The sequence below is a fragment of the Aricia agestis genome, chromosome 3, assembly GCF_905147365.1.
Source record: "Aricia agestis chromosome 3, ilAriAges1.1, whole genome shotgun sequence".
Lineage (NCBI taxonomy): Eukaryota > Metazoa > Arthropoda > Insecta > Lepidoptera > Lycaenidae > Aricia > Aricia agestis.
The window spans coordinates 8,561,694-8,584,589 of NC_056408.1; the positions used below are offsets into that span (position 1 = coordinate 8,561,694).

General features: G+C 38.2%; 1 protein-coding gene across 1 annotated transcript in view; it reads left to right on the top strand.

Moving 5' to 3' along the window:
* The window catches only part of LOC121725700 (protein unc-80 homolog), a 73,130-nt gene that overhangs the window by 20,354 nt on the left and 29,880 nt on the right, over nucleotides 1-22,896 (top strand). The window contains exons 24-44 of the mRNA XM_042112759.1: nucleotides 4,070-4,244; nucleotides 4,443-4,537; nucleotides 10,135-10,325; nucleotides 10,475-10,592; nucleotides 10,671-10,738; nucleotides 10,808-10,943; nucleotides 11,245-11,419; nucleotides 11,512-11,550; nucleotides 11,626-11,661; nucleotides 12,491-12,647; nucleotides 13,056-13,209; nucleotides 13,425-13,517; nucleotides 15,057-15,205; nucleotides 15,485-15,604; nucleotides 15,727-15,839; nucleotides 16,316-16,472; nucleotides 16,685-16,914; nucleotides 17,042-17,267; nucleotides 17,350-17,536; nucleotides 21,437-21,606; nucleotides 21,968-22,216. Coding sequence (XP_041968693.1) covers nucleotides 4,070-4,244; nucleotides 4,443-4,537; nucleotides 10,135-10,325; nucleotides 10,475-10,592; nucleotides 10,671-10,738; nucleotides 10,808-10,943; nucleotides 11,245-11,419; nucleotides 11,512-11,550; nucleotides 11,626-11,661; nucleotides 12,491-12,647; nucleotides 13,056-13,209; nucleotides 13,425-13,517; nucleotides 15,057-15,205; nucleotides 15,485-15,604; nucleotides 15,727-15,839; nucleotides 16,316-16,472; nucleotides 16,685-16,914; nucleotides 17,042-17,267; nucleotides 17,350-17,536; nucleotides 21,437-21,606; nucleotides 21,968-22,216 — 3,038 coding nt within the window. The remainder of the gene's footprint in view (nucleotides 1-4,069; nucleotides 4,245-4,442; nucleotides 4,538-10,134; nucleotides 10,326-10,474; nucleotides 10,593-10,670; nucleotides 10,739-10,807; nucleotides 10,944-11,244; nucleotides 11,420-11,511; nucleotides 11,551-11,625; nucleotides 11,662-12,490; nucleotides 12,648-13,055; nucleotides 13,210-13,424; nucleotides 13,518-15,056; nucleotides 15,206-15,484; nucleotides 15,605-15,726; nucleotides 15,840-16,315; nucleotides 16,473-16,684; nucleotides 16,915-17,041; nucleotides 17,268-17,349; nucleotides 17,537-21,436; nucleotides 21,607-21,967; nucleotides 22,217-22,896) is intronic.

The window sequence follows — 22,896 nt, forward strand, 5'->3', positions numbered from 1 at the left end:
TGTCTAGTGCCTGATTTCTCGAAATTTCTTCTCCCACTTAAGGGACCTATGACAGAAAAAAATCGGTTTTCACCCGCGCACTTCATACCCCCCGCACTCGACCAACGCATTCAAAATGTCACCGCGGCTATTTTGTGTAATTATTCTCGTAATCACGTTTTGTACGAACGTAGTATAACTAAATATATCAGATAAAATTTTGAGAAGTTCGAGTCACATTTTCTATTTGTACTTTGAGAATCAAATTAATACTTTTTGCCATAAACACTAGTAATACTTTATGATATGTTTATTTATCGAAATCGAAGAGGCTCTGACACTACTAGATCGATTCTGCTGTAGTTGTTACAAAAATATTATAACTTTATTTAATATAATCTTCTAGCCACGTCTTCGTCCACGTCCGAATTCGGTTAGTTTTTGTGTGAATTTGCGTAAAATATATTAACATTTGTCAGATTAAAATATACAAAATTCTCTGTTACAATGTTTGTAAGCGAACTGCTCAACCGATTCAATGAAATTTTGCATACATACATTCGTTAGGCTTGAGGATAATTTGTTATCTGCTTTTTGTGAAATATATATTATTGATACCATAGTTTGTGCGTTTTAAGATGATATGGGTGACACTTCTCATATTCCTTGCTACGGGTTTTTTTTACAAAAAAACAAAAGAAACAAAATGTAATAAATTATATTCCATCTACAAAAACAAATGTGTGGCGGTACCCACAATTCGCCTAACATTTCTGCATCGCGCTATCGAAGTTTTCTGAGCGCGTCAGTATATATACGACAGCTGAGATGTATCACCTGGGCTTCGGCCTGACCGAGCATAACATCTAGCTCGGTCGGAAGATCTTCCTTTGTGGTGGCCACGCATATTCCCATATTGGTGACCCTCGACAGAACACGCCTCCTTCATCATCATCACTCCCCGCCCCTCCGCACCGCGCCAGCCAGCATCGCCTCATCGGGTACATCGTCCACTAGCCGCAATGTACCGCGGCCTGGTCGACTCCGCATCGGCATCATCGGGCTTTCTCACTACACCGACCGGTCAGCAAGCAGAGCACATTCTCCTGGTCAGCACGTAGCATCGGCCCCGCACGGCAGCTATCCGACTTACTGGATCCCGTGCAGCAGCTTACAGTTCCGACTCACTGGGACTCACTGCAACAGTTCTGACTCACTGGAACTCACTGGCATTGGCGACTCAAGCGACAAGACTTCAAGATTCGACCTCCGGTCTTCGGGGGGGAGTGATGTGGCGGTACCCACAATTCGCCTAACATTTCTGCATCGCGCTATCGAAGTTTTCTGAGCGCGTCAGTATATATACGACAGCTGAGATGTATCACCTGGGCTTCGGCCTGACCGAGCATAACATCTCGCTCGGTCGGAAGATCTTCCTTTGTGGTGGCCACGCATATTCCCACAAATGTTTCCTATAATTGTAAATGAATAAAAATGAAAAGTTGCTAAATGCTAACTTATTAAAATTATAAATTTTAACTGTGAAAATTATTGTTACAAAAATAATTGAAAAATGTCAGTTGCATGAAATGGAACTTATGCCAATAGAGATTGACACTGTTGAATAGAAATCAAATCGATAAAAAGGGCGGCCATTTAAATCGCCGGCGCCACTCTGAAACGTACTGACGTTTCAGAGTTTTCGCACTGACGAAATCGATAATTTCGATTGCAATTCCTTTACGAAGTGATTCGATATTTTTAAATTATCGATTAATTTTCTTAGGTAACTTCCCCTTCTATTGTCAATACACCCATATCATCTTAAAACGCACAAACTATAGAAATAATTTATGTGGCAAACTGACGTTTGCCGGATCATCTAGTCAAATATGTACCTATAGAAAATTCTCGGGTCACAGTGTTTGTGCGCGAACTCATCCAAAACGGTTCAGCCGATTATAATGCTATGTACATTCGTTAGGCCTGAAAATAGGTTTTTATTTACTTTTTATATTGATACTATAAAAAATAATAATTGGCAAAACAATGTTTTCCGGGTCAGCTAGTTTCCTCCTTTTAGCTCCCCTCGATTTCTCATGAATTGCACCATCAGAACACCACTTTTGTTAACATGTTACGAAATTCGGACTACATCTTATACAATAACAAAAGAATTTTGCAAATCCGTCAACTAACGGCGGAGTTACCCGCCATGGTATCACTAAAATCGTCTCTGATGCTGGTAAAATCACGTGTTCGGGAATGTCAAAGATTTTGTGTAGTCTGCCGTCCAGCTGATATTTTCAAGAATGGCATCTATACACTGCCACTGCGTTGGCAAAGGTGCATTGATTGCACGAGTGATTACTTTGAATAACAGAAATAAGTAAGTTCGAAATAATCAGCCAAGTGTGAGTCAGACTCGCGTACGAAGGGTTCCGTACCGTTATAGAGCTAAAAATAGCCCAAAAATTTTAATTTTTGTATGGGAGCCCCCCTTAATATTAATTTTACTATCCATTATTAAAGTACAAATAAAATTAAGGATTTTGTAAAAAATTCAAGTGCCTATAGCTATAGCAATTATTGATATCAAGCAAAAAATCAGATTTGTTAAATTGTTAAATATTTATTTTATTTTGTTTTTAGTATTTTTTGTGGCAACAGATGTTTACATTCTGTGAAAATTTCAGAAGTCTAGCTATAGCCGTTCTTGAGATACAGCCTGGAGACAGACAGACGGACAGACAGACATTGAAGTCTTAGTAATAGGGTCCCGTTTTTACCTTTTTGGGTACGGAACCCTCAAAAGAAGAAAAGAACATTTTTCAAACAAAACGGCAATATCATAGGTATAAAAGACCTTATAATATATTATGTAGTAAGTATATTATGTTCTCTTCTAAATCCTTACATAAATGTACCGTCAACTTTGTTTATACTCTTATTATTATTTATTATCAAGCGAATGGTCGTATAATATTATAATGTTATCAATGTTTGACAATTTAATATTATCATTTCAAGACCGTAGCGTTGTTCCGAAGAAATTTATTCGATATTTCCATAGTATCGAGTACGACATTCATTGAAACCAAATCGATTTTCAAATCGCTGTCATACACTAGTTTTTGTCAAAACAATATCGATTTAAAGCCGATTTATTTTTTCAATCTCTATTGCCGCGGCTGCTGATTCGTCTATCGTCACGAAGCTTCGTGCTATGAGACGATACCATTAGACGATACACGCAGATCGTCCAATGGTATCATCTCAAGCACGAAGCACCACGCATGCGCGGCCGCTACATATGGGTTTGACAAATTATTTTTCATGATAATATTATCATATTCGTAAACAAATAAACATATTTTATATTAAATTAAAAAGCTTTCTACAATTGTTCATCGGCTCCCGTTTTCTCCTGTAATGATTGCTTTTAGTGTGTTTATTTCATTTTTGTTTGTTTCCCATGGTTTCGATTTAATATTTCTCAATCCGGAGTAAAGGAAAAAGAAGTACATCCTCTCCTCAGGCGCGCGCGAACGCGACTGTTGGCGACTGAGAGGTGAGACAAATTTAGCGGTGAAGCTCCAATGTGGTTTTTCTTAAATATCTTTAAAAATATAAAGAATATTAAAAATCCGCTAGGTCGAACCCTCGGCGATAGACTTATTAGATGTGTAAAAATATTAACTCAGTTTAATGCATGGTTTTGGCAATATATGAAAAAAATCGTCAAAGTTAGATGCATTTTTGTGATTTTTTTCTATCGAGAAAATTTTACGATATCGTGTTTTCGCTCAGATCGAATTCTTGTAAATATAATGTAGTATCTATGTTTAGAAAATTAAACAATTCGGGGCTTATTATCAAGTACAAAAATGATTTATAAAATCGTCAATTTTGGATTAGTGGCCACCTTAATTACGTGACGAACAAACTTAGGAGTTATAAAAAATAACTCTCATGGATTCACTGCAAGCAGGAATCTAGCCTCACTAGCTCACTTCTATTTGATTTACAAATTTTAAACTAACTTCTAATCTCTGTGGATTTAACCTTTACATATTATATCTATTCACAGTGAAGTGGTTCCGCGCGAAACCGTCGTCGTCTCTAGCGCGGGAGGGGCGAGAGGGACGATCTATGGGTTCAGGCGAGTCGTTACGTGCTGCGGGCTCGCTGGCGTCTCTCCGCACGCCCGCACCGCGCGCACGCCCCGCCCACGTGCGAAGACGCGTTGGACATACGCTGCATAGGTAATAATAATAAATTTAATTTACCTTATTAAAATATAACTCATTCTTGATAATGTCCAGCTAAGTAAATTGAACTGTGGGGTACATTTTGTAATTAAAAAAAATAATGTTGGTACAAAAATCTGGAAAACAATTTATAGTGTGACAAAAGTGCATTGAATTAGTATTTTTAATTCATATAATTTTTTACATTTCTAGAGCCAGGAAAAGGGTTGAGGACAGACTCAACCGTTTCGGCCTGCGTAAGATGGGAAAGAAACGAGATGGAAGCATTGAAGAAACAACAGGTGGATGTAAGTAACGTTGTTTACAGTCTTATTACCTTAATTTATATATTTGGATGTAGTGAAATTACAAATCATTCCCACTTGTGTAGATCTGTGTTTATCTTTATCGTTCTTAGGGTTCCGTATATAAAGGGTAATAAAAAACCGACCAAGTGCGTGTCGGGCCACGCGCAATATAGGGTTCCGTAGTACCGCTAGTTTTTGATAATTTTTGTATAGTCAATGATACATTCATTGACTATACAAAAATTATAACGTGTTTTACACTACTAACAACATCATCTCAGTTACGTCAGGCCTATCTCACTCGTGCGTGTAGGTATCTAACTGTAAGTACCACCCGCGGGTGGCAAATCATTAAGGACTCAAAAGCGAGCAGTGAAGCACGCGCATTATTTTTCGTCGCGTATTTACTGTTTACTGATTATAGAGGAATTTAATGCATGATAAATCTATACTATAATATTATACAAAATCTATACTATAATATTATAATTGGGAAGAGTTTGTTTGTTTGTTTGAACGCGCTAATCTCAGGAACTACTGGTCCGATTTGAAAAATTATTTCAGTGTTAGATAGCCCATTTATCGAGGAAGGCTATAGGCTATATTTTATCACGCTAATACTAATAGGAGCGAAGAATTTTTTTTTTTAATGAAATAAGGGGGCAAACGAGCAAACGGGTCACCTGATGGAAAGCAACTTCCGTCGCCCATGGACACTCGTAGCATCAGAAGAGCTGCAGGTGCGTTGCCGGCCTTTTAAGAGGGAATAGGGAAGGGTAGGGATGGGAAGGGAAGGGAATAGGGTAGGGTAGGGAATAGGGGATTGGGCCTCCGGTAAACTCACTCACTCGGCGAAACACAGCACAAGCACTCTTTCACGCCGGTTTTCTGTGAGGACGTGGTATTTCTCCGGTCGAGAAATAGAGGAAAGTGTGGAAAAAACGGGTGCAAATTATTTAAAAGGGCTTATTTGAACGCGCTAATCTCAGGAACTACTGGTCCGATTTGAAAAATTATTTCAGTGTTAGATAGCCTATTTATTGAGAAAGGCTATAGGCTATATTTTAGCGCGCTAAGTCTAATAGGAGCGAAGAAATAGAGGAAAGTGTTGAAAAAACGGGAGAAATTATTTTAAAGGGCTTATTTGAACGCGCTAATCTCAGGAACTACTGGTCCGATTAAAAAAAAAATCAGTGTTAGATAGCCCATTTATCGAGGAAGGCTATAGGTTATATTTTATAACGCTAAGACTAATAGGAGCCAAGAAATAGAGGAAAATGTGGAAAAAAATAGGGAAAATTATTTGAAAGGGCTTATCTCACGAACTACTGGAGCAAATTTTCTGTTATTTGGCACAGATAAGAAGTAGACCACGTGAAGGATCATAGGCTACTTTTTTGTGGACTAATTTGTCTGTGAAATATCTTATTTACGCGGGCGAAGCTGCGCGGAACGTTATATTACGCGTGTTCACGACATCACGCGTAAACAGCTGGACCCGTTTTGCTGAAATTCGGTATAAAGATACTTTGAGTCCCGAAAAAGAACATAGAATACATTTTGCCCCTAAAAATGTACGGCTAATGCACAATATACTTTTATGATTTGCGCGTAAACTATTCAATCTATTTTGATGGAATTTGGTATGGATATACTTTGAGTCTCGGGAGAGAACAAGGAATACTAATTTTGTTTCCGGAAAATGTACGGTTCCCGCAGAATAAACTTTTATGATTGTCGCCTAAACTATTCAATCTATTTTGATGAAATTCGGTATGGCAATACTTTCAGTCTCTGGAAAGGACAAGGGATACTTTTTATCCTGGAAAATATACGGTTCCCGCACAATAAACTTTTATGATTATCTATTTTGATGAGGCATGGAGACACTTAATTTGAATCTGGGACAAGGAATGTTTTTTGTCCCGGAAAAATGTGCGGCTCCCACACAATATACTTTTCTGATTTGCGCGTAAACGACTCAATCGATGTACGGGAACAACTATAAACTAAAGTCCACGCGGATGAAGTCGCGGGCAACAGCTATAGTTTGTGCGTTTTATGAAGATATGCGTGACACATTATAATTGACAATAGTAGGAAAGTTACCTGACAAAAATTAATAGCAGCGTTTTACCCAGAAATAAAACGCTTATTAAATACTTACCTTATTTGAAGCATAATAGTTGAGATAGGCACTTCCGTTTTCGCAGATTTTACCTCCTTTTCTTTCCTGAATGTTGGTAGTTCTGTCAACCTTGGCGCCATCATCGAGCATGTAGAGGGAGAATTCCCGCTCGACTATGATCATTGAGTCGAAATTACACCAGGCAGAAATAAAAAGTTATGCTTCAAATAAGGTAAGTATTTAATAAGCGTTTTATTTCAGGGTAAAATGCTGCTATTAAACACTTGACCGTTATTTGAAGCATAATAATTGAGACGTGTTTGTTATCGCCTGGTGATGATGTACGCCAATGTGACAAAATAAAAGTAAGACGCCAATGTGAAAAGAAAATATAAAAATATAAAATAAAAATAGTAATTCCTTGTGGGAATACTTCAAAAACTTTATAAATGAATATATAGGTGATATAATAGAAAATCCAGTGTTCACACACTTTTTTACACAATTATTACACCAAAAAAATAATTCCTTAAATCGTTAGAATTAAATGAAAGTACTAGTTTTTTGTACCGATTTTCAATAACGGCCCCAAAAGTATTTCATGAATGGATACATTGTCTAACCAACTTTCAGCCATAGCTGAGCGGACGTTACCGGGTGGTGCAGTTGTCTCAGACATGTTAGTTTTGATACCGCCAGCTAAAGGCGGCAGATGGTATTGCACATTTAGCTTCGCTAATCGCTACGTCTGCGATGAAAAAAGTGATTACAGCATTTAAGCCAGTAAACAGCAAGGTTGCTTATTACTGGGATTGCTTAAAATCTTCCAGCTAGATTGCCTAGAATCAGAACTGTTCGTTTTAGTTGACTAAATAAATTAATCACATTAAAGAATTTTAAATCACTGTATTCTTACAGTGTGTAAGATCATGTACACGTCTGCCCGACGAAAACAAAAGCAAAATATCTGTATGCCTAGAAATTACAAATAAGTTACTTGCGTCAACTGGCGTCAACAGTATAAGACTTCAATAAGTTTTTAATTTATGTTGTACAAGCTTTTTCAATGCAATAGATTTTAACATGTTTTACCAAACCGTAAGAACTTAAAGGGCCCGAAATCTCTGTCTCAGACATGGAAGATACCTTATATCTTTAAACGAGCAATTCTTATATATATATATATATATATATATATATATATATATATATATATATATATATATATATATATATATATATATATATATATATATATATATATATATATATATATATATATACATATATATAATTGGAATCTCGGAATCGGCTCCAACGATTTTCATGAAATTTAATATATAGGGGGTTTCGGGGGCGATAAATCGATCTAGCTAGAAATCATTTTCAGAAAATGTCTTTTTATTCGTGTTTTATCGATAATCGATAAACTGAAAAATATGACTCTTCCTGACATCTATTGGCAGATAATAATACTATTTTACGAGCAACTAATTGTTTTAACGACCAGCAGATGGCGGTATTAAGTAACACGAAGTCAATGAGTGTATGCTATACCGAGCAAAGCTCGGTCATCCAGGTACTTATCTACTTATGTAAGAAAATAGTGTTATAAGAGAGCTTAATCTATTAAAAATAGATAAGCTAAGAATTTTGCAAGGACTGTGGCTGTCGGCTTGTGAGTATCATAGCATCACATCTGTGAAACTTAAACAAGGATAACCATGTGTACTAGGCAACTTTATAAGTTTTGAGAGTAGAAGGTCGCCATGATAATAACAATAATTTTATATGGTTATCATCTCAGCCTCAGAAATTTTACAATTTTACGACCACATTTATATACTTCCTTTGGAAGAGGGACCCCCGTTGAAATGTCGATTGTGCATTTCTTTAGATCGCGAATCGTATACGGTGCTGCTATTGCACTCGACTTGAGATCTGCCCGCCAAAATACTCGTTCCCAGCGTGGAACCCCTAGGAGATAAATTCTTTGAGCCTGATTTAGGTGAGCCAGGACTTTGGGTATTAATTAAACACCTAGGCTAGGGGGTACTCCTGAGAAAAGGCATCATGATATAAACCTGCTTGATCGGTCAAGTCGAGAGTTACATAATTAGTCACTACATGAGCTTCGGCGGAAGCAAATAGATCGGTCACACAAGTAAGCCGCATTTTCTGATCTTCTCCGTGCAAGAAGTTAACAGATTTGGGAATGATCCAATACCTCGAAAAATCTGAATGGTTATGTCCATCAGGGCATCTGACCTGGTGCGACAAATATAGGTTATAGCTGTTCGATTGTCGCTCTGCCAAAGAACTGTCGTGCGAGCGAGAGTCTGGTGCTGACCTCGGAGAAGCAAAGCGCTAGAAGCTCTTTCTGATTGTAATGCATGAAATTTTCTTATGCTGACCATGTCTCCGTTAAGGAAAGGTGGTCGAGTTGAGCACCCCAAGCTAGGTCCGACGCATCTGTTGCCAAGCAGTGCGATGGTGGAAGTTGATAGATGATGACTTTGCAACCACCACCGAAGATCGTCGCTAAACGTAACGCTTGTCTCGGTAGAGGGCAGCGATTCGGAAATTCGGACTTATCCAAGTCTATGAGAAGAGGCAAGAGAGCTCGGTAATGTAGCCTTCGGTACTATGAAACTGGCGAAGTTCAGGAGACCGAGGATGCTCTGCAAGGTCTTTAGATCTACCAGACTCAGGACTGGTAAAATCTTTTGATGAATTTCAGACATTTTCTCGCCTTGAAGTAGCTTTTCGTTTTGAAACGTGTTCCAACGAACACCTAAAAATACCAGGTCTTGTTGAGGCGTAAGTAAAGTCTTTGAAGCAAAATCTGGACATGCTTCTGTAGGATGATTTTGTTTTAATAAGCAATAAGATAATCGTCCTAATAAACGATGATACGCAGAACTTGCTCTCTGAGGGTTTGTTTAACCCAATTGGTCAGGGAAGCAGGTGACCGGACAATAAGCAAGTAATTTGCAGCAACTGTCCCTTGAATACAGACGTAGGAGCCGTCAGTGCGATGGAGCGACTGCCAGGTAAAATAAACTCGGGACAGGTATATTTTGCAAAGCCAATCGTTCGGTTGCAAAACAAAACTGTCATTAGTTGAACATGTATGAGCCCGAATGGCTGAGTCAAAACAATCGAATAGAGTGGAAAGATTGAAAATAGGACGGCAGGACCCGTCGACCTTAGGGACCAGAAACATTGTCGAAATAAAACTTAGCAAGGGGCTGGCAACTTCTAATACACCCTGGAATATCACTTGTCGAATTTGGAGATACATACCCTCCGACTCTGTGGTAGAAAAATGATTTTGGTAAAATGTCATAAAAAATAATTAAGTAAAACGGTGTCGATAATCCTCATTTGTTTAGCGCTTTAAAATCAACTAATCTGTGACGGTACACAATTTCTTAAACACTATTTCTACACACGTTTTTACTTATAGACATGTCGCGTCGCGGCTCGGCCGAGGGCGGGTCCGGAGGGGCGGAGTCTGAGGTGGTCGTGTTGAAGCGTCGCCGGCTCGTCGCCGCCGCGCCGCTGTACGCAGGACTGGCGCGCTTCAGCTTCATACTCGAAGCCACACAGCCCGGTGCGACGCCTGATGCGCTGTTCATGGCAGCTCTGCTTGATCTGGTAAATAATCATCATGAAAGTAAATATAAGAAAATAAAGAGAAAAATGTTGATTGCCGACTTTGACGTCATTGTCTTTGATGATAATAAAGAAGAGAGTATAGTAATACGTTCAAAGCATATGATTTTTTTTTAATTGTTGCATTTTAGCCCCATACAGTGGTGGTGGGCCGTGCTGCAATGCTCCTAGAGTGCGCGCATCTGGTACACAACTGTAACAAAGGACAATGGCCGTATTGGCTTAAATCCAACCTATCGAAGAATCTAAGTAAGTAATAAATTTAATATAGCCGTGAATACATTGTCTTGCTAATATGCAAGTAATTAAGCCAACAAATGTTTTTAGTGCCGTCGGGACCCCTGCAGCTAAGAAGACAACGCCTGGCTGGTAAACTTTTCTATCAATGGGCTGAAGTAAGTATCAAAGTTATTGTCTAATTATGATGCACATTATTCCTGCTTATTCCTATAAACGACTTTTAGGCAATCGGTAACCGTCTTGAGGAAATGCTAAACGAGGACAAGAAACACATAGATACCGTCGTCAGCCTCGTGAGTGATCCGGACGGACAACGCGAGCTGTTGCAACAAGACGAGGAAGAAGACTTTCTAGATGAAGGTATGTAACTGTAATACGTATGGCCTAAATTTTTTTCAAGGAAAAATAGTACAGTAACTTTTTTTTTTGTTTAAATTGGCGGTCTTCGTTTCTTATATCATTGACTTGCAGTTAGCAGATAAAGTGTTTCATATTCAGCGGGCAACGTCAATGCTTGTGGAGACCGGAAATATAAGAACTTTAAGAATCAACATTTATGCACCAGTATTTTTTATAATAAACTACTTTCATATTTTTTAGTGGTACACCTCTCTACAGATAGTGAGGTAGAATTATCTAAGATGAATATTCGTTGTTTTAGCGAGCATCCGTCTTCCCGGCAAAACCATAGGGCACGACTGCCCGCGAGCGCTCCGCATCATCGCGTGCGTACTGCTGTTCGAGATCACCGCCTTTCTGCGCGAGACCTACCATCAACTCCCCAAGTCCTGCCGCTCCTCGCTAAAGGAGAGAGGACCCTGGGACCGCGTCTATAGGTACGATAATCGCATTCCTTTCTCTCCGGTAAGTAGTGCTATATTATATCCCATCGTACCAATGATTATTTTTGTTATTATGTTTTGCGAAGGTGGATGCAAAAGCGGAGACGTTTGTTGTGTAATAATAAGTGAGTTTATTATGTTACATTACGCTAGAATAACGTAACGAGTGCATATTATGATCGAAATTTTCGTTTTAACAGGGCTCTTAGCAGTCAACACACATTAATGCCAGTCGAGTATGTGATCTAACAACGTACTGCATGCTTACTCGCACAATACGTGCATGCATAGAACGTACTATACGACACGTACTGTAAGACACCATAGGACGATGAGAATTTAGTCGCGTTCTCACTTTTATGAGCACCGATGGTCCGAAGGAGTAGGCAGATTCTATCATCCATATTATTTTGTTTCGAGTGTGCTTGGATCTGCCCCTTGCTGGATCTGAAACTAAATTTGAACTTAATACAAACAAATAACACGTTTAATGCATGGTATGCATATGTATAATACAAAACTAAAGTAGGCCCACTGAAAACACTGACTATAATTATTATTGAATTAGTAAAATTTAGTTTAGATTGGTTTAGTGATTTTTCGCTTTGCTACATTGGCATGCCACGTATTAAGAATATTTGATACGAATATAGATCAAATAGAAACTATTTTCATACTCAGCAGTGATTCTGAACTACTTATCTTTATGGCTAACTATTCTAGAAAAGGAAATCCATAATATAACTTCTATCAAGTTTTTTTAGGGTTTCCATTTCTACTAGAAACAATGTCAAAAGGATGAGTAGTAAGGAATCGCTGTAGGCGCAAGTCTTCAAGTTCATCGTCTATAATTCCACTTAATTCTGCATTTTTACTAACTGTTACATCTGTAAAGTTGTAGTCGCTTGCGTGTGCTGAAGTGTGGTAAGACTAAACTACTACAGAGGTACCGTTTAATACAAATGCAGTAATAAAAAGGAACTATAAGCGGTATCCTTGGAGCCTTGCGCCTCTACGGGTGATTTTTATGTAGGATAGATTTAAAGACGTATATTTTTGATACAGAGAAGCGAATCGCCGCTGGAGTATGGCCCTATCTAGTATGGGGCACTCGCAGGCGTCCGCACAGAGCTTGCAGTCGATAGCCGGCGCTGAGACAGAGAGGAAGATATCTTTTGTCCTTCACGAACCCGAGAACGTGTCTGGTGGGAGCAATGTCACTGTAAGATATTGTTTCTTTAGCCTACTTTGTATCCTTCATACCGTTCCATACTAATAAAAATGTTTATAATTTTCTTTTAATTGATCAAATCAAATAAAAAAAAATATTTAGCTTATTTATTGTGTAAGTTAGGAAATAAATAATATTATGTTGACAATCGGAGTAGACACGGTAGAAACCACACATAGGTCTGATTTCAGATAACTTTTATAGTAAAATAATGCAGATACATTTTCAAAAACTGGCATCACTTTTATTTGACAAAATATATTTGCTTTTTGACTGATTTCATCCAGATTTTAGATAATAAGCTGATTCTCATATATTATAGAAATACTTAATATGATACAACTAATTTACTACCTATATTTTTTATTTCCAAATCAAATACATATAACAATTCAATAGCTACCCGAAGTGATACCCCCGACGGAGGACAAGAAGGGTCGTCTGGGCGCGCGCGGCAAGGCGGTGGCGCGGCGCAGTGCGACGTCCGCCTACGGCTCCTTCAAGCGGCGCTCCATCAAACTGAGACAGAAGGACGCCAGAGACCCTGAGGATTGTATGTTACTATGGACTTTTTATTCATCTTTTTGACCATGGTTATATTTAATGTTTCATGTTCTAATAAATAGTTAGATTATTAATTTAATTTGTTCTGATCATGTACACTTGAAAATTTCATAAAATTATAACGTTTTTTAATTTGCTTTATATTAGTTTTTTGTTCTCTGTAAAGAGTAGGCGTTGATTAAACGTCATAATATTATGTTTTAGTCGTCAACAGAAGATCGGATTCCATCCAGAGCAGAAGAAAGGTGTCATCGTTGTCAGATAGAAGCGACACGTCTGAAGTGTACCCTGGTACAGGTATGAAACTTCCCTACATATCCAACAGATGTCGAAAGTACTATTTCCATGAATTGAATTTTACATTTAAATAACTTCGTCAGTGTCAATTAATAATGGTTGTGTCAAATTCTATATGGCCCCTCTTCAAGATGGGCCAGCGCTGGGCGATGGCGCATGCGATGGCTATGCAATGGTCGCAATGCCTCTACATGATAGCCGTATTCAGTTGTGATCTAAACGTCGTTCAAGATGGAAGTGTAAGCATTAGTCATTGCGGCAATGCAAAACGTGCATTTTTAATAATTTATGACTTCACCAGACGACCCGGTGAACTTCGTATCACCTCCCTCCTAATATGAACCTTCTCTTGAATTCTCCGAATAATTATTTCGAGACTAAAATTAAAATAATGGTTTATGGTAGGTAGTGATGATGATGACAATGATGAATGTAATAATAGCATAATATGCTTTCCGTTCTTAAAACAACGCCGAATCTCCCAAAAATGTATATTTAAAGAGTCAGGAGTTATTTACATATATCATTATATAAAAGCTATAATAATTATTGTAAAGTTTCATTAAAATCCGTTCAATAGTTTTGAGTAAAAGAGTAACAAAAGTAACAAACATCCATACAAACTTTCGGCTTTATCATATTAATGTAGTTTCATTCATTATGAGACCACGTACTCGTAATTTTGAATGGAATTCGTAAATTGTAATATTAATGTAGTTTCATTCATTATGAGACCACGCCGCAAATACTCGTCATATTGAATGGAATTCGTAAATTGTAATACGAATTACGACGTCCTCGCTCGACCGCGGCCGGGCGTCGACTGTCGTATCGCCAACGTGAAAAGGCGTACCGCCATCGCTGGGCCATCATACTTGGATGTGCAGCCGAAAAACTGACACCGCCGCCATTCCACGGCCAGCGCTGGTGCCATCGGCCATCCTACGCAACTACGTCCTCCACACGCTGAGTCATCGTGATGGCCCACTACGCTGGCCCATCGTGAAGAGCCGCAAATACATTTGTGCTATTGAACTTTGTTGACTTAATTATAGTCAGGACAGTTTAAGTTGGCACCAGCGGTCATTGACATTTCTAGTCTAGGAGTTATATGAAAAATACTCGCACTGCATTCTGTTAACTTTAGAATAAAATTGAATTCTTGTAAAAAAAAATAGACTATTATAGTTTCATCGGAAAAGTCTTGGTTAAATAATCTATTTATGAGTTTGAAGTGATATACTTCATACTATGTTCACATCGTGTATGCAAAATACGATATCACCCTTAGACTAGAAACATCTGTCAATGCATTGTCAATCACGGTTTTTATAGAAAATGACAAGTTTTTTTACAGGGAGTCAATGACCGCTACAGACTGTATTCCGTGATTCGAGAATAGAAATTGAATCCTAACCTAACCACCAAAAATAAACCAACCATAGTCTTAAAGTGATGCGCATGATTTGTAATTATTGTTTTCATATCTCCCTTCTCTCAATTCTAATCTTTTATAACCTTACATTCATATTTGTGTAGGTGGCACGGTGATAATGTCAAACGAGGTGGACAGCGGCGGGGAGGAGAGTCCGGGGGTGCTGTCGGATGACCACGACCCCCCGCCCGACAGCCCCGACAGCAACTCCACTGACCCCCCGGATACCAGCAAGGGGTACCCGTGGCTCAAGGTATGTGATGATGATGATGAGATAAGGCACGGTGATAATGTCAAACGACAGCCTCGACAGCAACTCCACAGACCCCCGCGATCTGGATCCGTGGGGGTCTGTGGTTATCCGTGTCTGAAGGTATGATGAGATGATGATGATGAGACAAGGGGACTTTTGAGGTGAGGGGAGGGGTGCTTGCATCTTCGTTTCGCCAAGCTGAACATAGAACTTCCTCCTTTTCGGAAGTCGATTAAAAATAAGCACAACTGTATTAGCTTAAAAATGTATTTTTTGTAGGTGATAGTGAAATTTCTGAATTCGTTCAACTACGTTTGCTGTCACCAAAACTTCTGCCATCCATATTGCTTCAGACGGAATATGCGAGCGACGAGCAGACTTATGAAGTCCGTAAGAAAGGTATAAAAATACAATATAGTACTTTAAACGTCTTAATAAACATTGATACCTAGTAAGCATTAGGTTGTTAACAAATATTATGATTTATATGAAAGTTTAAAAGGTTAATGTTTTTTCTTAAGATATACGGCGAAAAATTTGGTCCAGAAGCGAATGCAACAAACCAAGAAGAAGGTTCTTCGGAAACAAGACGTGGTAGGCGTGCTCGAAAATCTTCGGAACATGGCACTGACAGGTATATAACCCTTTTCTACGTTTCAATTTCAATTGTGACTAAAATTCTAATAGATATCACGATAATATATAGAACACGATTTTTGACGTGTTCTCCTTGATTATTTCTTCCTATTAATTTCTAAAGAACTTGCTTCATTTGCGTAAAATTAGCTGAAGCGTACCTCGATTCTAATATTTAATGCAACATTAAATTGGATTCGTCCCTTGTTCAATCAATACCTATCAAACAGCAAAAAATCTCGTATATATTCATTTACATAAAGGTGTCATGTCCTTTGCTGAGCTTTTTATACAGTTTATGCTTTTGATTGGCTAACATAAAGAATTGAATCAATCACCACTACTATCGAAAAAGTAAGCTCATGTAAAAAAACAGAAACTGGGCATACATCTGCAGCCCATTGGATTTTTTTTACCATGACGCTAAATATAAGAAGCCTATATCCCTTAGCTCATACCTTCATAACATTATAGGATCGACCGCTCCGTACTAGAGAGCGTGGGTATTGCGTTCCGCGCCGCCGGCGGTGACCACGCCCTGCCTAACGAGACCCCGCCCGTGATGCGACCTGGCGCCATACCCTACCCGCCCGGTGAACAACCGCCTATACTCAAGTATTTGAAGACGCAGGTACTTGGAATATTGTTGTTTTAACTTCTGTTTTAAAAATGTGACCTTTATGTGTATACAGACGATGTAGTTATAGAAAGTGTTGTCCTTTTCTCTCAAGTCACTCAGTTCAAACATTGTTTGTCATGGGTAAAATAATCTCAAAATTACGGTGCTTCCAAATACACCGGTCAAGGCGAGTAGCAAAACAGTACATATATTAATGATTTTAGGTGCGATCTGCGTACCATACACCGCTCGCGGCGTTAGCTAAGGGTGCGGCCACACTAGGCGAGGAGGCGTGGGCGGGCAGTGCGGGTGCGGCGTGGGCGCTGCTATTAGAGCCCGAGCGTGAACTAAGCGCGTGCGCGGCGGCGTTATTCGTGCTAGCTGCGGTCCGCGCGCCGCACGCCGCAGCGGCGCTCATGCATAACCATCTGCGACATCAAGACCCTGCGCTCAGGTATTGACGTGGTCATATGAGGTATCGACGTGGGCGCTAGGATCACGTTGAAAGTAAAGTTTATTAATTACCTATATTTAGGTGGTCGGGTTACAGTACGTTGAAAATAAATAATATTTTATTGCAGGATCAATGCCATTCTACGATTCCAAGTAATGTGGAAGCTTCGCTACCAAGTTTGGCCACGAATGGAGGAAGGCGCTTCTATGACATTCAAAGTGCCGCCTCCAGGAATAGAGTTTACGTTGCCATCACCTAAAATTGGCATCGAGTCCTTGGCTGTAGTGGATCCACCGTGGAGTCCACAGGTCAAAGATAAAGACATGGAGATGACGCTGAACCAAGAAAGACATGTAAGTTTTTTCTTGTATATGTAGAAGATTAAAGATTACTTACATTACGATATACAATTTCTGCAATTTGTACCATTTTCAGAGATCTCTAGTCACAGCGACCAAAACCCGTAAGAAGCAACAAACTGAAGCGATAAAGAAGGCACTCCAACAACGCGACGATAAAAAGAAAGCGGAACGTGAAAGCTTTCTCATCACGACGATTCCTATTACGAGACAGGCTGCAAGGGAACCAGCATTGGACCATACAGTCGATGATCATATAGAAGGTAAGCTTCAATCATACGTTCAATTTTAAATTGATAAGTTTTATTTCATAAACCGTCAAAGAGCCCAGCATTAAGACGGGATTAAAAAACATATTATTGTTGTAAGTTGCAAACGAGTGTATCACAACGAGCGTGCGGCACGCAGTGCGTACTATACATTACGTACCATTGCGTACTAGCATAGAGGAATAAATATATAAAGAGTATCAAAGCCCATACAAACTAGCGTGATTGCAATTTTAGTTCTCATCTGAATGATGGATGGCGTTGGGTGTATCAAATTGGCCTTAACATGCCTTTAACGAATAAAAATACATGTGCCATCTAGTAGATTCTTTTATTTAAAACTCCTTGCAAGCTACGAAATAACCCAGATATGTCGCTGATCGAGAAAGGCATTTATTTAAATAATTGAAATTTTGTTGACCAAAGGTTTTGTAAAGCTATTAATATATAAAAGTTCTGTTACTTCGAAAATATTCTGTGCATTAGGTGCGGCAAGCTAACTAGGCCTTTGCATAATATATTGTGGATGATTTATAAAGCATTTTCGGAGCGAAGTAACCTTCTTCAAATATTGTAGTGCCTGGGATCAGAAAATGTCTCATTGGTACACGCCTCCACCCGGGGTCGTACCTGCAACCTCTGCGAGTGCGAACCAAAGTGTCTAAACACACTAGGCTGAATTACGCCGGCGTAAATTCCGCCGGGTTTACGCCGTGTTTCAAACGCATACAAAATACGGACAGAACGCGATGGATGACACACTGTGCCGAAATTCAACATTAACTCCAAAGCGTTAACGCACACATTACATCTGAGAATTTTAAAATTCCGCCGCGTAATTTCGGCTCTTCGCGTAATTTATAGTGTGTCGTATCAGACGGATGCGGCTGAACGTAATTTCGGCCACGGAAATTATGCCGGCGTAATTCAGCCTAGTGTGTTTAGACATAAAGAGAGAAGCTAGCTGCTATAGCAGTGGTTCACAACCTTTTTTTCACACGGGCCACAAACATGTTTTGATCTTGGTGTCGCGGGCCGCAACAAACAAATTTTAGGATAAACCTTAACGACGACTTTACATTATTTTGCGCGAATTTCAAAATGATTTAACATCACGCGGGCCACTGTTAAATTTGAATAGTTTGAGCTGTATAATTTGTTATAATTCTGCTTATTTTTTAAGTTTAACATTCAATACAATATTGAACAATTATGTGGAGTAAGAACCTTAACCCGACCATACTCGAGCACTTAAGAATACCGATAAGTTACCGTACCTCAGTGCCTACATAGAGTATGTAAGAAATATACAGATATTTCCATGAATTTATTGATATTTGATATTTTAAAATAAAGTTGAAACGATTAAAATAATTGTGTATTTTTTTGTTTGCATTTACGGTTATTATAGTAAAAAACTGTTTTACTATGATAACCGTAACGGAAGTTAAATAATCAGATTAATAATGTTTTTAGCTATCTTAAAAATTAACCGATTTAATTAAAGCAAGATTGTAAATAATTCTGTTTTATTCATTATTATATATTATTTATTATTATAAAGCTTATTATGGAATTTATATTATTGTATTTGCAATTAAACACTTCTACCATCTTCCACAGAAGTAAATTCCGTAGAAGTTTCTAGAATCACCAAGAATAAATTATAATAGGTATATTTTATATATTTTATTCTCGGAGTTTCTTTTTTCTTCAATAATTGAAATCAATAGCATATTATGCTATTGATTTCAATTGAACATCTTTTATTTATGGATATTATTGGATTTAGACTTTGTTCAGTAGCATAATTCATTAGATACAGTTTAACGAATAATATAAGAAATTGTAATAGTTTTTAATACCTACTTCCACATTTTAATTATTATTAAAAATAGTTGTTAAATTAATTAAATGGTTCAATTACTGTCCAGCCATATTTATTTTTTGATTGGCACGTCTGTTACGCCATTTACGAAAAATTTTCAACTTCTAATTACTCTCATTAAACTGAATATCACATGTATGTATCTAAAGAAATTACCATGAATGATGAAAGCTATTTATATAATTAGAATTTTTAATAAATATGCTATTAGATGACGCAAATATATGATATGCCTACTTACTTAAGTAGTTTTATATTTGAAACAAAACACTAAATCGGTGGTCAAAGTAGGAATATGTAGTTACTTTTGCCTCAATTTATTGTAATTAAAGGTAATAATTATAAATAAAACCGTGTAAATGGTTTTATTTATATTGATTTTGGTATTTTATAAACCCTTTAACAAAACACACTGAGAAAATAACACTCCTTCATACATTTTTACGCAGTAGCATAGAATATAATATATTAGTTGGCAGTAGGTTAGAAATGCGCGCCAAGTGGATCACTCTTCAAATCATCACAAAAAATGGTTTGTTACACTTGAAAGTTTCTTGCCAAGGCGCTTGTGATTATGCCGGCAATCCACATAGGTACTTGTACTATTCTATTTATGTGACATAGGCAAGCGTGTTGGCGAGCGCGCTGGCCCAGCCACTGGCCCAATGTGTAGAACGGGCATTGGCGCATTGGCGATAGGTATTCGGACGCTAGCCAGCGCGCTTGCGAGCTTGCCACGCGGTGTTGGAAACATCAAAGGACACTGATCGCGCGGCCAATGTGTGGATGGAGCGCAAGGCTTGTCCAAAACCGCGCGGCGAAGCTCACAAGCGCGCCGGCCAGCATCCAAATACCAATGCGCCAACGCCCGTTCTACACATTAGGCCAGTGGCCAAGCTGCGGGCTAAAATGGTCGCTTTGGAGAATCACATAATTAATCATTATATGATTAATTTTTAAACTCCACTTTGCGTGCAATTCATATAGTGATTCGCTTACATCAATGATTGGTCTCTCGCGCGGCGCTCGCGTGGCGACCAATAATTAATCGAAGCGAATTGCACACAAAGTGGAGTTTAAAAATGAATCATATTATGATTCAATATAATTATGATTCTCCAAAGCGACCATTTTAGCCCCGCAGCGCGCTCGCCAACGCGCTTGCCTATGTGAAGAGCCTGTATTATATTATTATTGTTTATTTATATTAGGTAGAATTACGACGCCCATTTTGGGCGTCTTGACTCTTGAGTCTTGACAAACGTGACCAGTGGCGTAGCTAGGTAACCAAGGGCCCTGGGGCAAATTTTCTCGGTTTGGAAATTGATGAACAGCAGCTGCTAATTCATCAAAATGTTTTTTATTTTTTATTTTCTTTGCATTTTTTCTTGAAAATGAGTATCAATACCATAATATTTTCTTATAGTTTCACTGGCTTTGCATTTGAATAATTCGAAAATGAAACTCAACTCAAACTCATTTTTTTTTATTCAGAATAATTTTTTGCAAATATTTTCTGAAAGTAACAGAACGTATATTTTATGATATACGTTTTATATATTCGATTATAGTGTAGGAGCTGGTCAGGAATTTTTTACAACTTAAACATAGTAACTTGTGTTTATTTATGTGTAGTATGCGGTTTGTTTGTAACAAATTGGTTTATTTGTTATGTTTGTGTTTTTTTTTTAATCATTTTTTTGTATTATAAAGTCTTAAATTACTTTATTGAAATATTTCTTTGACTTTTTTCAATTGTTCATATTTATCAGATTAATAATGATTTTTTTTTATGAAATAAGGGGGCAAACGAGCAAACGGGTCACCTGATGGAAAGCAACTTCCGTTGCCCATGGACACTCGCAGCATCAGAAGAGCTGCAGGTGCGTTGCCGGCCTTCTAAGAGGGAATAGGGTAATAGGGAGGGTAGGGATGGGAAGGGAATTGGAGAGGGTAGGGAAGGGAATAGGGTAGGGGATTGAATTGAAAATATGACGTCATGACAGGCGGTGCGGACGAGGAGATGGCGGAAGGCGTGCGCGGGTCGCACCACACGCAGCTCGCGGCCGCGCTGTTCCCGTCTGTTCTGTGCTCGGCTGTCAACGAGATTGTTGCTCTACTCGACGACGCTGCCGTATCACGTGATGGGTGTTCCGTATATGAGGTCGCTTATCAGGTATTACCATTACAGCTTATCATACAGTACCATCAGGGAAATTAATTCATAGGGAAATGGCGGACACCATGTTATTAGTGATCTGTCTGCTGGACTTGACATAGCTCGATTAAATAACGTAGATCCATAAGACCCATTAAATGTGCTAAAAGATACTACGTTGATAAAAAATCCAAGCAAAGGAATGACTTTAATATCAAACGTTTTATTGACTAACTATACTAATTTTCAACTACCTTAACAGAAGAAGAAGCGAAAAGTAACCTTTTTATGTATGCATGTCAAATATATTACCTATATAAATTTTGATACAAGATTTAAAAAAAAATACTGAAATTAAAATAATTTTATATTCCACCAGGTTATATGGGGCTGTCTAGTCGAAGATTCAGCGTTATTCCTTCGTCACGTCCTCGAAAGATTAACCAGGGATCATCAAGATGAAATGTTTAAACTACTACGTCATTTGATAAGGTTCATACCACGTCTACCGCAGCAGGCCGCGTTCGCTTTATACAACTATATCATTGGCTACGTCATGTTCTATGTAAGGACGCCCCATGAAGACGGGCAAAGACTTATCGGAGCCGCGCTGTCTATACTTTGGATGGTGAGTTACGTCAACTTTCTTGCAAATTAATGATACTTTGTTTGTTGGCAATGATAAAAAGATCGGCCAAGTGCGAGTCGGACTCGCGCCCGAATACCGATACAGCAAAAATAGGCTACAAATTTTAATATTATTATTAAATATAAAAGTACACATATATTATAACAAAAGAATGTGTGAAAAATTCAAGTGCCTACCTCTTGCCATTATTGATATAGAGCGAAAAAGTCCGAAAAAATCACGTTTGTTATATAGGAGCCCCCCTTAAATATTAATTGTATTTTGTTTTAAGTGTTTGTTGTTATAGAAAGAAAGAAAGAAAGAAAGAAAGAAAGATTATAGCGGCAACATATTTACACAATCTGTGAAAATTTCAGAAGTCTAGCTATAGCGGTTCTTAAGATACAGCCTGGAGACATACAGACGGATAGACAACGAAGTCTTAGTTAAATAGGCGGGACCCTACTTTTTACCCTTTGGGTACGGAATCCTAAGAAAAGATTTTATTAAGTATATTTGATTAAAAAATATAGAGAAATAAATTTATAAATGAAAAACTTTTTTGTAGAAAATTGTTATTTTACCAATACTTTTTTTTTCTAGAACTGGCGTCAGAAACTAGTTGGGTTCGATAATATTATTAATGCTTAGGAACCTAGGAATGTTACTTCATGGTAAAA